This window comes from Coturnix japonica, chromosome 12 (assembly GCF_054131305.1).
Source record: "Coturnix japonica strain WE chromosome 12, WE-NBRP24, whole genome shotgun sequence".
NCBI classification, from domain to species: domain Eukaryota; kingdom Metazoa; phylum Chordata; class Aves; order Galliformes; family Phasianidae; genus Coturnix; species Coturnix japonica.
In genome coordinates, this window is record NC_140674.1 from 8,824,980 (window position 1) to 8,840,425 (window position 15,446).

Genomic DNA, 15,446 nt, shown 5'->3' on the forward strand with positions numbered 1-15,446 from the left:
AACAATAGTCCTTCTCTATGCCTCAGTATCCCTCAATTTATAGGTGTGCCCAGCTTGCTGGAGTAGATGAAAGAATAATCCCTGGAGTGGAAGAGCTGCATCCTTCAGTGACAGCAGTGGCTGTCAGAGCAGCACCGTGAGGAAGCAAGACCCAGATCAGAGCCTGCAGGGCTCCATAGGAACTTCCATATTTCTTCCATTTTCCTTTGGGTCAGACCCCATGTGCAGTAAAGTTCTGGTGGCCAGGTCTCAGGGTGGATTATCAGGGACAAGCAAACTGGGGACATGGCAATCCATGTTGAAAAGCACTTAATTACCCCATATTTAGAGAAGATGACACTGCAGTGCGTGTATCACCAATATGTCAGCATGGTTTGCTTTTCATAGGAGTTTATGTTCCCAGCAGGCACCGAATGCTTTTTCTGCCTGATAAATGTCAAGTACTTAAAGCAATCTTGCCTGTTCCTCTCAAGAGATTGCCAAATAATCTCCTTTCATTGGCTATGGGCTCTTGCCAGGGCTTCAGCATTTGTGCACATTTATCCCTGCCAAATGTTGGTAACACAGGAGCTGTACAAATACTCCCTGCTCCTTTTGCTAGCTTTGCATGGCTCTGTTCAGTTTCAGGATTCCTATCTTTTCCTCTGATATTTAGGAGTAGAGCAGAAATTTGTGTGCAGGTGTTCCATAACCATGGGTGCTGTGAATTCAGCCCTTGCTACTGAGCAGCATTTCAGAGTAAAAATCTTTGTTCAATAAACATAGTGTCTTGCATCACAGCATTCTCAAAGCTAATTCTGTTCATCTCCTGAATGCCCCACTGCAACTGAAGGAAGTTCCCAGTAGGTGTTGTGCAGCTCCTTTCTTCCCAATCATAATAAAAGATTTCTTTGCAGCTCTGTATTCTCTAGGAAGTCTTACAGCACCAAATGTAAATGCTAAGTAGCAGATTGGAGGCAACTCTATAAGGTTTGATAAGTATTTAAAGTATTTAGTTTTAAATTTTATTTTTAATAGTGCAGTTTATCATGGAGAGAAAAGGATTTTCATAACATACCATCTCCTGGAAATAGATGCTTTAATAAAAGAAACTGGCAGAGAAAGAATGCTTTGAATAGAAAGAGGAAAGCAAATCTTTCACCTTGTCATGTTTTATGCTGCGGATCATATGGCAGGGCCAGATCATTTGACCTTTTTGTTGATAATGTCACCAAGATATTTTAGGCTAATGCTACATACCGTGCGATGGCAGATGAGAATGCTGTGTGTGTCAGTGCAGCAGTTAATTTCAAACCATGCAAAAATACGAGACGAGATGGCAGAATGTCACTCATTTTTCCATGACATTTCTCATTTCCTTGTCTATAATGTAATAATGTCTGAGTGTTGTTTGTATAAACCCCAGCACTTCAGGAAGGGCAGAGATCACACAGTAGAACCTTATCAGCTTGCATAAAAATTGTGAAAACAGAAGGAAGAAAGAAGCAAATGCTGTTTCTAGCACTTTCTAGGAAAACATGGTGTTCTTAAACACTTTTAAGTAAACATATCATTTGAAACTAGCATTGAATGGCTACCAGCACAAGAGCATTTTTTATCACTTTGCTGTCAGTAACATTGCTCCAGATAAAAGATGGAAGACTGGGGATACAGATGTGAGACAGAGCTCTGTATGGGACACCTGTGGCTTAGGAGATGTAGATGACAGAGCAGGGACCGAGGATATATGGATGGCACAGGAATGGGAAACACATATACCTCTGGTATGTGCTAAGTTCATGTATGCATGGTTCATAGGGAACTGAAATGTGCAGAAATCCTCTTCTTCCAAAACAGGTGATTTCCAAATGCAGCAAAGTCTGTCACCTGATAGCTGTTACAAACCAGAGTTCAGGTCCTGTGCAGAATGCTCAGAAGTGCTCAGGCATTTTGTGCCAGTCACATTGACAGCCAATTCATTGTAATGACACCAATCTTGAGAAGACTGCATTTGCTGGAGCTGTAAATCAGATTAAGGAAGATGTGGAGAGAGGACTGAGCTCAAGTTGATGTCAGTAGAACTTGTATGAATGTGATACGCAAATAATATACTAAATAGAAAGGGAATGGTGGTTTAGCTGGAAGCAGAGCAAGAAAAATCTGATAGTATGGTCAAATACATCAGGAGTAATATTTTCTGCAAAGCCCAAATGATTCACATAGCCTACATCTCATTCCCCAAAGTCTAACATAAGACATTCAAGAAAATTAATTTGGGTTAATTAAAAAGACAAATTTAAAGTACATTAGGATATATCCACAGAGTGAAAACTATCAAGCTACCAAATACGCTTATCTGTAGTAGCTTTTGCGTGTCCCTAGCCTGCTCCAAAGTGGAACACATTAATTGGAACTATTGTGAAAGTATAATCTCTTTCTTATGAGTTTTTTTTTTCTTTTTCATTTTTTCCTTTCATTTCTGGATAGCTTTCTTTTTGTTTTTGCTCTATTGTACATTAGTTATATGTTAGACGCTTGTTATTGATGAAGAGTGGTCCTGTTTCTTCATTTGTAAGCTCACACATGTATCCAAGTCTCCTTAGTTCAAAACAAACCTAGGATCTTGTTTAACAGCTGCCAATATTTCTGTGCTATTTAAGAAATACCGAAGAATTATTTAAGAAGTAAAGCAGAAGGATGACAAAGCAGTAATGCTGGGTTTGAATCTTCCTCTGCCATTGACTGAAGCTCATCAGCAAAATGCAGCAGTGCAGGTACCTTCCCTGGCAGTGAGGATCCTAACAGGCCATCAAAACACTGCCTTGCAGCTGGCAGAGCTGCTGGCTTTGGGAACACATTGAAAGCTGTCTCAGAAAGAGTATTTTAACTCTATGAGTGCTGCCTGGTTGGTTTAACATCAGACATTCACTAGCTACTGTCTGATTGTTGGGTCAGCAAATGGGGTCTGAAAATTCTCTGAATGCTGAGTTTGCAGCGATAGATCTGTAGTGGCAAATTGCAAAGAGCATTACTATCTGATAAGAATGGAAAGGTGCTATTCGAAGCTGGCATGAAGTTTAGGAGCTTTTGAAAACTGAGAAACTTGTCAATGAGGTGTAAAGGCCTTTAGTGTGAGAAGTGTTTATGGGAATGCAAAGTAGGTTCAGTATGCATAGCAGATTTCATTTCAGACTTAGTTTGTTGAATCCATGTAGGATAAAAAATGACTTAAGCTAAACATTTAATGAGGTACTCTATTAACCCCAACATTTAGTGAGATATTTTATTAAGTATTTGTGCAGAGAGAACAAAATGAGTTTCATTTGTCTTTAATTCCTCAAGGATAATTTGAAGAAATCCTTAACCTTTTCAAATGAATTTCATCATGTTTTGATTTCTAATTTCACAGATAAAATGATCTGTTTTTTTCTAAATAAACCTGTTTCAGGAGGATCTCAATCCATGAGATATTTTGTTTCTCTTGGCTTCACTGAAGTCTTGTGTATTCATAGGACTGAATTCAGATAAATGATTAGGATTATCCCAACAGGACATTTTGCACTATTTTTTGTTAGCATTTCCTTTCCTTTTCAATGCTGAGACAATTGTACTTTATGCAAGATGTTACTGTAAGCAAAAAAGTCTTGATTCATCAATGTGTTACTGCAGAGTTGCATCACTGTCGCTTCAGTGTGAATGTCCAGGATCTAAAATGTTCTCTTACAGCCATAATGAGTTGATTTGGATACTTAATTTTATGTCTTTGGCAAATTCTGGGGTTTTTAAAATCCCACAGTGATATTTCAAAAATGATAATTAAAAATGGAAAGTCCTCCTGCCCAAAGAGTTTGGTAGAGGACAGTGGTCTCAGAGGAGGGGAAACATTCTTTAGTGGCTGACTGTTGGAGGGTCACAACTTCTTTGAGGAAGATTAGGAGTGTTTTTAATAGGATGCTATTTATGTAGAGTTCAATTGATACGCTACCAGAAAAAGCCAGCAACAGGATGGTGCCATGAAATCCATTCCAGAATTATGAGACTGTTACAGAGATCCTATGTTTGACAGAGATTGTTAAATATTTCTTATGAATTTGTATTTTGTTCTGTTCTCAGTGTCAGCCAAACCAAGACCTCACAGTGATGAATATACAAAGAAGATTCCACCTCCTAAGCCGAAACGAAATCCAAACACTCAGTTAAGCACATCTTTTGATGAAACTTACATCAAAAAGCATGGCCCTATGAAGACACCACTCACTAGGGATGCGTCCTTGTCACAGGTCAGCAGTCCTGCCCCAGACACAGAGGAAGAAGAGCCTGTTTATATTGAAATGGTTGGGAATATACTCAGAGACTTCAAAAAAGATGAAGATGACCAAAGTGAAGCAGTCTATGAGGAGATGAAATACCCTATATTTGATGATGTAGGCCAAGATTCAAAATGTCAATGTGAATATGACCATCACACTTGTTCTTCTCAGTGTGCTACTCCCACAGTGCCTGACCTCGATTTCACCAAGACTTCAGTGCCATCTACTCCCAAGGGCTTGCTTTGTGATATACCCCCACCATTTCCAAATCTGCTTTCTCACAGACCTCCACTGCTGGTGTTCCCACCAGCACCAGTGCAGTGTTCCCCAAATTCTGACGAGTCTCCTCTAACTCCACTAGAGGTCACAAAGCTTCCTGTTTTAGAAAACGTGTCTTACATAAAACAACAAGCTGGAGCTTCTCCATCTTCACTGCCACCTCATACACCAGGCCATCAAAAACTGGAGAAAGAGCAGATGGTATCTCATGGAACTAGCACCTCTGGGCACACCTCTTCACCTCCTCATCCCTCTACCTTATACAGAACACAGTCTCCACATGGTTATCCTAAAAGTCACTCTGCCTCACCCTCTCCTGTCAGTATGGGTAGGTCTCTTACCCCTTTAAGCCTCAAAAGACCTCCACCTTATGACTCTGTACATTCAGGAAGTCTCTCAAGAAGCTCTCCATCAGTGCCTCATTCTACAGCCAGAAATACATTGCAAGAAGGAGGAAAGATGGTAAATGTCTCAGTCAGTACCTACGGGTCGTCATCTCAGAGCAGCTCCCGTTCTCGGACACCTACCAGTCCTCTGGAGGAACTAACCAGCCTCTTTACCTCAGGACGAAGTCTCCTGAGGAAGTCCTCCAGTGGCAGAAGATCTAAGGAACCTGCAGAAAGTAAGTTCTTAATACAGATTTTCTCATTCTTACTCACAGAATAACAACTTCCGTTGTATTTCACTAAATCTAACACTTGGCAAAAAGGAAATACTGCAGAACTCTTAATTCCATATATAATTGTCCTGTAACTAGAAGAAAAATGGTTACTGTTAGAGCTGAATGTTGTGAAAGTTAGCTTTTGTATTGTTATATCTTAAAGATTCTTAAGCATGTGTACCACACTACAGAATCTGGTCAGACAGGAGCACAATTCATGGCTTGGTCTTGCCATAGGAGTCAGTTTTCATTAACTTTTATGCAGTCAAAGTAGTCCCATGTGAGTTGGGATCTTCTCAGTTTCCCACCTTCTTAATGTTGTGATGGATGTTAAGATGATTGTCTGAGGAACTTGTAGTGAAATGTCCAGACAGTATTTTCTGTGGGCCTCTATTAATCACCCTTAACTTTGCCAGTAATCACTATGTGCATGGTAGAAACCAGATATCAGCTTAAAGCATTCCTCCCCTTCCCACTGCCTCCTTCTGTCCCATGCCTCACAGTATCTCTTTCAGCTGTGACAGTGTGACTGGTTGTGAGGCTGTACTGTGAATCAATATGAAAACCAACATGACCTAAAACACATTACACACACATTACCCACACACAGAGGAAAGGATGGGAGGAAATTGTGTAGAAAAAACCTTAAGCCAATATTGACTTTGAATATACCGTATCATAAAACCATTGTCCCATGTGCCTTCAGGTTTACACAAAGCACTTCTGAGTTAGTGAAATACGGAAGCTCCTAATGAAAGCAGCAGGAGACACAGGTGTGAGTGAAAGCAGAATCTGGCACCAGTATTTCTCTTGAAAATAAGTGTTCCTGGTCAGTGGTCATAAAGAAAGTGTCTTGCAGTGGGACTCAGCCATAACTGCTTTTGTCTGAGTGCAAAGCATGCTCAGTATGCTTTCTCTTGTGACTTCCATAAAATCACTTTATGACTTTGTAATCTTAATGCCTACCTAACAGAAAAGCTCTTTTCAGAGAGCAACCAATTTTACATTTGTGCGAGTGCTACATTTTACCTATTTGGCAGCTGTAACATGACAGACCGTAGTGGCTTTTGTCTGTTAAATGAAGGTGTTCATGTTTCCAGGCTAATAAATTAATAGAGATCAGAGGTGAATTTTCCACTGATTGCGTTTACACTGCTCTGTTGTATTACTGATAGCAGTGAGGGCAGGCTGAACTTCTTAGTCTCATCACTTTGGGGCATACTCAGGGGACTCACGAGAACACTGCTCTGGGTATTTATGGACAGTGCTCACCTGTCTTTCACCTCTGCTTTTCGATCACAGACATTCCAGGCTTATATGGCCAGGTTACCTCAGTCTGCCTAATGCTGGTAGTGCAGAAACTCAGGTGAGCAGTGGTTGATCACGGGGTGCCTGTGGTACCAGTAAGTGCACTGGTGTCTTTCTCACACATCTCCTTGGTAAACAGCTCACTTGAATCCTGTGTGCCTGTGATCACCACCAACTCAAGTGGCCTGTCTGACAGCACTGCCCCCAACTGCTGAGTATGTGCAAACACTTAAGTGTGGTGGAGCTTGGGGAGAGGACTTCAGTGTGCCCTGCTCTCAGCAGTTTTATTATTGCAGGTCTCTGAAAAGCAGGAATAATGACTCTGGAATCTTAATGTAGAGGTGAGAATGGAGTCAGCAGCATACTGAGAACATGAGTCAGGGTAGATACTGGTTTTATCTTGCTTTAATACTTTCATGGCCTGCAATCAGAATTGTTGTATGAAAGCCTTAGCTCCATCACTCAGTAAGGTTTATGAAGTGATTTTTATTAAAATACAGTATCACCAGATTTGTGTGCTGGATGGAAGCAAATCTGAACCTAAATGGCAAGGTGATTTCTGTAATTAGGAACAATTATGAGGGATGTGTTTTGACATTTATAAATAATTGTAGTGAAGTGGTAGAGAGATTTTGGCAAAGTGCAGACAAGTCTGAACATTATTAAACACGATTCTTACTGATAAGTCAGTAGAAATTCTCTCCAAAATCCAGTCTTTCCCAGAGCTACCACTGAGTCTCATAAATGTGATGTAGGCACAAGTATTATGTTTGGAAACTACAGAAATACCTTGTGATGAATGTGCCGAGTCCTGGGAAATTTCAAGAAATGGATGTGCATCTTTCTCATACATAACTCCAAAAAGATCTTCTCTGTATTCCACTTGTCAAGGAATACAGAGATATTCAGGAATACTTGTCTCTCAAGGAACATTCTGATTCCTCCTTAGGAAGTAGAAATGTCCTTGTCACTGGTAATTGCAATGTAATTGGTAATGGTAATACGAAAGAGTCATTAAATAGAAAGAGTGTTCACTTATTTTAGGGACAAAGCATTCATTTCATAAATGGAGACTAGTGGTGAAAAGACTCTGGAGCGCAGCTGTGTTGAGTAAACGAACAGACTGCCCATCTAATCCGATTGTAATTCATCTGGTATTTACAGTATGACTTAATCTCATGGGATTACTGCACTGAGGAAGGATCAGGTTTCTGCTCAGATATAGTAGAGGTAGAAGTCCTTTTAAAATACACTGAAAACACATATAGGGCTGACATTTCATGTCCTGCAATTTTGCATTGAAATGATCTACCATAATAAAAAAAAAAATCCTAAATTGTGGGATTTGAAAATAGAATCTACCAAACTGTCACATTTACACACTGTGATAATATGTAGTGATAGTGAGCGTAGACTGGACTAATCATAAGATGTATTGAAGAAATCTTGCTCCTGTAAATCACACTGGAAGCTTAAAGTAATTCAGTTTTGGATTAGTTTTTTTAAGCTATGGGAGAGGCACATGCATAGCATGGGACTTGTGGGGACTGCTATGTTTTTATACTTGTCATTTCAGTGTAATTTGGTTTCAGCGTAAAGAATAAATTCCAGAATCCAGAGGCTAATAAACAAACAAAGCAGAAGCTAAGTGGCTCTTATGAAATTGTGCTAGGAAACTAAGAATGTGTGCTTCTACACTATGAAATTATTCTGAGCACATCTCAAGTAACTTTCTCATTGAATCCTCTAAGACTCAGCCCCCTGTGACTTGTCTGAAGCTCTCGCTGCCATATGCTAGTCCCCCAAAAAAGCACAATCCTACATTTTATATTCAGCTGAGTGTATTTGGAAAATATTGCAGCAGTTACAGAGAAAATTCCCTCTCATCTTTATTGTTATCACTGCAACTGACTTTGTGAAAATGTTGCACTTGGGTCCAAATTCAGAATTTATTCACCGTCTTTTAGTTTGTAGCAATTTTGAGTGGGTTGCTTTTTGAGGAAGGAGACTGCACAAAGCTTATTTCATGTGAGTTAAAGCTGCCCTGCTCCTCCTTTGTGTATTATTTTCTTTGTTCTGGCATTTTTCCCTTATTTTCCCCTACCATTTTATTATTGTAGAGTTCATTGGAATTAGATTAGTGGGAAACTGGGACAAATCAGTGATACAAAGGAGACTGCGACCTTAGGGCCACATTTTCTGAAGACGGGAGCTTCTGCTGAAGCCTCAGCCCTGTTAGTGAGCTCACCCAGCATCCATGGGCTGCAGCTGGGATGTGCATATCTAGATTTTATAGGCTGTTCGCTTATTGTGCTGTGTTGTAGTAAAAGTTCTCTTGTGTGCTGTTAACATCTTTAATATGCATTGAGGCACAATTATGAAGGTGGAGAGAGAAGAACAAAGGAAAATAAATTGTAGTGCCAAATCAGAAATGAAAATGTGGAAGATGATCATAAAGAAAGGCAGAAAGATGGAGAGAAACCTACCAAAAACTGAATATAGTTGTGAAGTGTGAAAACTGTGAGGGAGTAGAAAAGATCAGTATTATTATTCATCAGTACCTGTGTGAGGTAACATGGTTGCATGCCCAAACAGTTTGCAGACCCCTACAAAACATGATGTCAGCCTCAGAGGCTAAGGGGAAGCTGCTCAAAAGGTGTCACCATCATCTGCTTTCCTTGTGGTACACAGTGAACTTTTCTAATGCATTTGGAAGGTGTGTGTGCCCACTGTCACATGCTCTGTTGAACCAGTTCTCTTTGCTTTCAGTGTATGTGCTCAGTGTCTGTATTACCCATGTCCTTCATAAAAATGGAATGAGGAAGAAAGGGAGAGAAGGTGAGAACAGTGTTCAGATTTTTGGGGACATTTGCTGTCTTTTCTGCACCATGGATATGTGTGTCACTGTGGGAAAGTATCAGACTGATGCTTTTACATGTAGGCATACCCACACACTGAAAAGCAAAAGAGAAGCTGCTGGTGTGTATCTAAACTGCACTTACCCCAAGGCAATACATTCTTTCTGAGTGAAATGACACTGGGAACCCTTTCCAGGGGTGACCAACCCTCTCTGTTTGTGCGTCGGTTGTTTTCATTTGTTAAAACTTCAGTTTCCTCCTAACTCCCTTGGAACTTCGTGCTTGTTTTGAGCTAATTTTCAAGTGTTTCTCCTTATGAATTGTAGAACATAATAGTCATCTCTATTGTGTGCTCTGTGTCTGTCCATGGCATGTAAGATTAGCTCACACAGTGCAGGGCAACTTGGTGCTGATTCCTGAGCTGCTCTGAAGGGCTTCCCACCTTGTTTTGGTTTTTACCTGCAGAGTTTCACTCTTGAGCTTTAATCACAGATAAGGAGGAAATCTGTGAATGTGCTACTTTGAACATTCAGTTGGAATGATTACAAATTGGGATGGCTGTTGAGATTTCTTGTTCCTGGCTGGTGCTCACTGCATTAGGAATCTAAAATAGTTTATTGTAAACTGACAGAGTGTGAATGGACTGAGGAAGGGGGGCAAATGACTTGTTAAAACTGCCTACAAATGGCTGAGGCCCTGCTGTTAATGGAGTAAAAATGGAAAAAAAACTTTAAACTGTCTTTTATTATTGTCATTTTATGTTGGTATTTTCCAGAGAGGTAGAGAGGAGGCCTGGGGTCCCTGTTAGGTGAAGAGGTCTGCTGGGAAAAGAGTTTGGGAAATGAGTCAAGTGAAAATTCTCCTCCTGTAGTTATGTTTGTGATTAAACCTCCACCTCTAAATAGTTTGACAGTCAGCTCAATCCCACCATCTGTGTCATTCACAAAGATGTTAATGAGTACTGGTCCCAGGACAGACCTCTGGGGGACACCACTTGAGACCAGCCTCCACCTGGACTTAGAGCCATTGACCGCAATGCACTGGATGTGACCAATTCCTTTTGAAACCATCTCTCTCCAATTTAGAGATAAGGATGTGATGAGAGACTATGTCAAAGGCCAGGTAGATTACTTCAGTTGTCTTCCCTTTGTCCACTAGTGCCAGAGAAAGTGGCCAGGTGGGTATGAGAGCATGAACTTTAGTTCACCACAGACAGGAGATAGTCTTACCACAGTTCACTGCATTTAGTCAAAGCCTGAATAAGACTCAGTTCTTGCTTGTGAGTTACTATTTACTGAGATGTAAAGAAGTTTAGGAATAAAGTTCTTTCGTCAGATGTACGCTTGCATGTGTGCATACTGAGGAAAAGAGCTGCCTGTGTCTGCAAATACAGAAGTCACGAACTATATGATCTGCTGATATCAGCTCTTTAACACAGTGCCCATCACTAAGGAGTCCTCCTGTTTTGATGCATGAGTGCCAGTAATTACTGTTATGAGACAGAACTGCAAATAATGGAAGTGTAAACATGGGGATGACCAGTTTTTGTCAGTGTCCATGAGAAACCAAGCTTTTGTAGGGGGAAAAAAAAATAAAAAAGATTAATTTTGCAGTTGAGTGGTTCTGAGTGCTGTTACAGCCATACCTGTTGTTGTCCTTTACCAGTAATCTCTACATTCCCAAGCATAAAAAAATGGGTAATGGATTACATGCCTTGATACATTATCAGCCAGTCTGGCCAGCTGGAGCCTCTTGTTAAAGCTGAAATGTGTTCTCTCAGTTAGCAGTCACAGGAAATAAGGGGTAAGGAAAGCTGTAACATGGCGGTAAGGTCATTCAGCTAACCACTCAGAAGCAGGATGGTGATGTTGCCATGGGTTATGCCAAATGTGAAGGATTGAGCTGAGGAACAAAGATACTAAGAAGAAATGAAACGTGTGAAAGGATGCATGGCATCTCTGCGGCAGATTGTGCGTCTCTGGGTGCCTTCACTGCACTGTTACTGCCTCACTGAGCATGGCATGCCAGCAATTCAGCCCTTTCTCAGCACCAGGAATAATACAAGGTTTGGGATCTTCTCTTTTGAATCTCTAAATCAGCAGCTACCATTCCTTGATTGAAATGCGGGCTATGCCGTTTGTTGGCTTGCTGCTTTCTCTCAAAAGTGGGCATGTCTGTTTAAAGGTACTTTAATCACTCAAGTCTCTGAAATGTGGGGTGTCCCCTCCATTTTTGAGATGAATGAATGTCTTTGTTACTCGTGGTTATTAAAACAAAAAACCATGCATTTTGAGATGATATGCAGTGGTTTTGCTAATTGGTACTGTGACATTGTCTCTGCTTCTAATTCAGCAATTTAGGCTCTTCAGAAAATGAGGTCCTCCTGGGATCATGACCATATACAGAATCATTGAAGAAGACATAATTTCATAAATAATTGCTCAGTTTTGGTTGTTTGTTTTTTTTTTTGGAAACAACTGCTGTTTCTGATTGATGTATATGGACTTATTTATTCCTTCTGTTTATATTATTTGACTGCATCAACAGTTTCTGCACAGCAATTAAATCAACTTTATTTTTTTCTTAATGAAGAAGAAATCAACTTGGAATGAGTAAAAAAAGAAAAATTAATAGCTGCTCTGTGTTTATTAGATTCCAAGTAAAAAAGATAGGTAATAGACTGAAAAAGCCAGTTTTTCTTAACATATCAGACAATGTGGGTTGTCCAAAAGTTGTTAAAAACAAAGGAAAAAGGTCCTTTTAATTTGACTACTGGCACCTACTTTCTGTGTCACCAATAAGCAAAGCAATGCGTGCTGCACTTAAGGATGTGGATAACGATAATAGATTCTGAGTTTTGAGTGCCATTGATTTTTTTCTTTCTTTTTCCCTAACAGAGCTTTTTAAGCCAGAGAGATATCTTGACCTTTTGGCCAAATTTTCAGCAGTTATAAATCACTTGTTCATGTTTGAAATCAGAAGAGCTATTCCACTTTACACCATCTGTGTCTCTGACTTCAAGAAAATAGATTAGTCCTTTGTGACTAGAACAGCTTGTATTCAAAATAGGATAGTCATACAGCAGAGTGGTGAATTGCAGAATTTATTGGTGTTTTGTTTCAAGTGGGAGTACACAATTCGGGACCCGTTTATGGGTGCTCATCTCAGTAATAGTGGTAAAAGATGTTCAGTCTTGGTAGTGTTTTCCATAAGCAGATATTACCTTCAGTGAAATTGATAAATAGAATTTGTTAAAGTTTTTCACAGCACATTTAGGAAAGGCGGTATCCATGTGGAGTATTTGGATACCCCTTTTCTAATAGAATAGGAAAAGAGATGGCAGGAATGTAGATACTTTGATGTGGAGGAATGATGCCGTTTATTTGCATAGCCTGTATTTGGGTGCTGGCATAGCTGTTGAAGTGCCAGCCCAGCAGCGCAGCATTGCAGCTCCCCAGGGAGGGCAGTGCTGAATGTTGAAGGGGACATGCCCAGAGCTCGTGGGCAGGTGGCTGTCCTCATTCCACATGCTCATCAGCAGGAGCTTCTGAGTTGAGTATGTAGCCATGTTTCATTTCTGTCTGCTAAAGCAGTGAATAGTTGTACTGAACAGAAACATGTTGAAACTGTACCCTGTGAAGGTGCTGCAGGATTGTCTGATTATCTTTAAACTGATGTGAATTGAAGATAATTTATTTGAAGATAATATGGACTGTCACGCTAGAGGAAGTATCTGGCATCAGGCACTCAGCTTCCATAGAGTGCCTTACCAAAATCATATCATGTGCTGCAACAATTGGAGAGTTTTTAGAGGGAACTGCAGTTTGGACATGTGAAAAAGGTTTCTGTGCATGTTAGCTTTCCAAAGGAAAGAAAGTGAGTCTATGAGAGTGTGAATCAGACAAGCAGCTGGTGACTTAGCACCTCTTTTGATGTTGGCTGTGCCCTCTGGATGTAGCAATGGCGTTTGGGTGGGACTATCCAGCTGGCAATACAGAGCTCCCGTTTCAAGTCATCTGCTGCATCTTGTAGTATCTGTGTTTATAAACAAGTACTGTTATCTTAAATTGCATTTTGGGGAAATAAACTGTGGGAAAATAAAGGAACAAACAAGGTTTCTTCCCTCAGTTCTAAAATCCTCTAGTACCACTGACTGCTTTTCTTGGTGTTTAATCTTAAAGTGTTTTTACTATGCTGATCTGTGTAACAAAGACTGACAGTTTCCTTGGCTAAATGGCTTTTATATCCATTTTTTAAAACACAGATTTTCTGGCACGTCTGTTCGATTCAATTCCTTGCAGAGTGAGCAAAGTTATAAAAACCTTGAAGTATGAGATGAGAAGTACTTCAGGGGATCCCATTATACATTATGGCAAGAGAGATCCTATCCTTGTGTTAGGCTGTTGTTCCTTGCAAATCCACTCTGCAAATCAGAGCATTTGTAAATCCAGAATGTAGCAGTGAATAATGCAAAGACTAAGAAAGAATAGCATTTGGACTGCTTGTGCTACACAGCTTTTGTCAGTGTATTATCTACTCTTAGTAGTGTGTTAAAAATTTTTGAAGTGTACTGAGAAAAGGTGTTACTGTCTTTAATTTTCTCTGGTCTGTCAATAAGAAGAGAAATCACAGAGTTGGAAATTGCATTCTTTGGGTTTACACATAACTTTGGATCAAATATTGAACCCTTAAACTGTAGGAGCATATAAAGCCTGGGTATAGATAAAGTTACAAGTAGAGAAACATTGATGAAATAATTGTCAAAATGATAATGCTCATAAAAAAAGACAGATTCATTTACATTCCATTTCATGTGAAGGTTCAGGTTACTTTTATTCCTCTGCACAGAATGATCCATCCCTGGAATTTTTATTTTTTTTTTTATTAAAGCATCAATGTGCAATTAGCAATTTATCTGGCATTTAAGAGTGAGTAAGGAGAACTATTGTTCTCGTAACTATTCGTGTGAAAAAGATAAACAGTATTTGTAATTTCTGGAGATAGAAATGTCTTCATTTTTATGTGTGACTTAAATTCATAACTCAGGTACTTTGCCCAAGCAGTAAAATGGCTGTAGATCTTCCTCCAGGAAACCTACAGCCATTTTCCTGCTTGGACAGTGTTTGAATAGTTTATTCTTGTTTATATGTGTTGTAACATACAGACATGCTTCTTGTGCAATTGCTGAAGTAATAATAGTAATGTCTTGCAAGCACTGGCATCAGCTGGGGCTGTGTAAGGCCATCTGTGATTCTACTTATTTCCTTGGGATCTGAAGTCTGTGCTGCCATGGCTTAACAGTAGCTTAGCTAGCAAGAGTGAAAACCAGATCACAAAATGAAACCCTTAATTATAAAGGGAGGAGAGTCTACAATGATTAACTGTTAAAGGGCATGCAAAGGCAGAATGGCATGGAAGTTTCATTCTACAGTTTTCATTTCCTACTGAAAGTGGATGAAGAGCTGTGCTCTAGAAGGAATTAAAGTAGACAAGCAAAGCAAAAACTCTGTATTTGAACTACTGGTACAGTTCGGAGGTTGTTTTTCCGTAGAAAACTTGACCAAAAATGTGTTGACATGTTTGACAGAGTCAGCACTTCTACTAAAGATTGATACTTTTGGAGTGAAGCTTTGAAACTTAAGGTCATGAACTTCTTTCAAAAACATTTTTCTTAAAGCCTCTGCATATTTTAGCTTTGGCTGACCCTTGCCGTCTGATTTCTTGTCATACTCTGCTAGGACACGTTCAGTGACCATTGAACCATTGGTTCCTTTCCGAAACATGAAGTCTGTAGATCTAAGAACCTGAATAATGGAATGAGCATGCAGTGAAAGGAATAGAGTTGGGAAGGAAATCACTAAATAAGGGTTGACTCCATCTTCTCTTCAAATTGAGGGCTAATAAAAGTTGGGCAGTTTGCATAGTAAATGTCATTCATGTTCACAGTTTAACTGCCCATTTAGTCTTACCATCTTTTTGTACAGTGGGGATCGCAAGATGTGCTTGTGTTAGATTTTAGCCCAAGAATGCTTTGGGGAACAGGTTCATGTT

At 39.8% G+C, this 15,446-nt stretch overlaps 1 protein-coding gene across 5 annotated transcripts in view; it reads left to right on the forward strand.

Annotated features, from left to right (window-relative positions):
• Positions 1 to 15,446, forward strand: part of NYAP2 (neuronal tyrosine-phosphorylated phosphoinositide-3-kinase adaptor 2) — a 122,164-nt gene that overhangs the window by 66,835 nt on the left and 39,883 nt on the right. For all 5 annotated transcript variants that reach the window (XM_085513552.1, XM_015871429.3, XM_085513551.1 and 2 more), the window contains one exon: positions 4,093 to 5,190. In XM_085513552.1, coding sequence (XP_085369678.1) covers positions 4,093 to 5,190 — 1,098 coding nt within the window. The remainder of the gene's footprint in view (positions 1 to 4,092; positions 5,191 to 15,446) is intronic.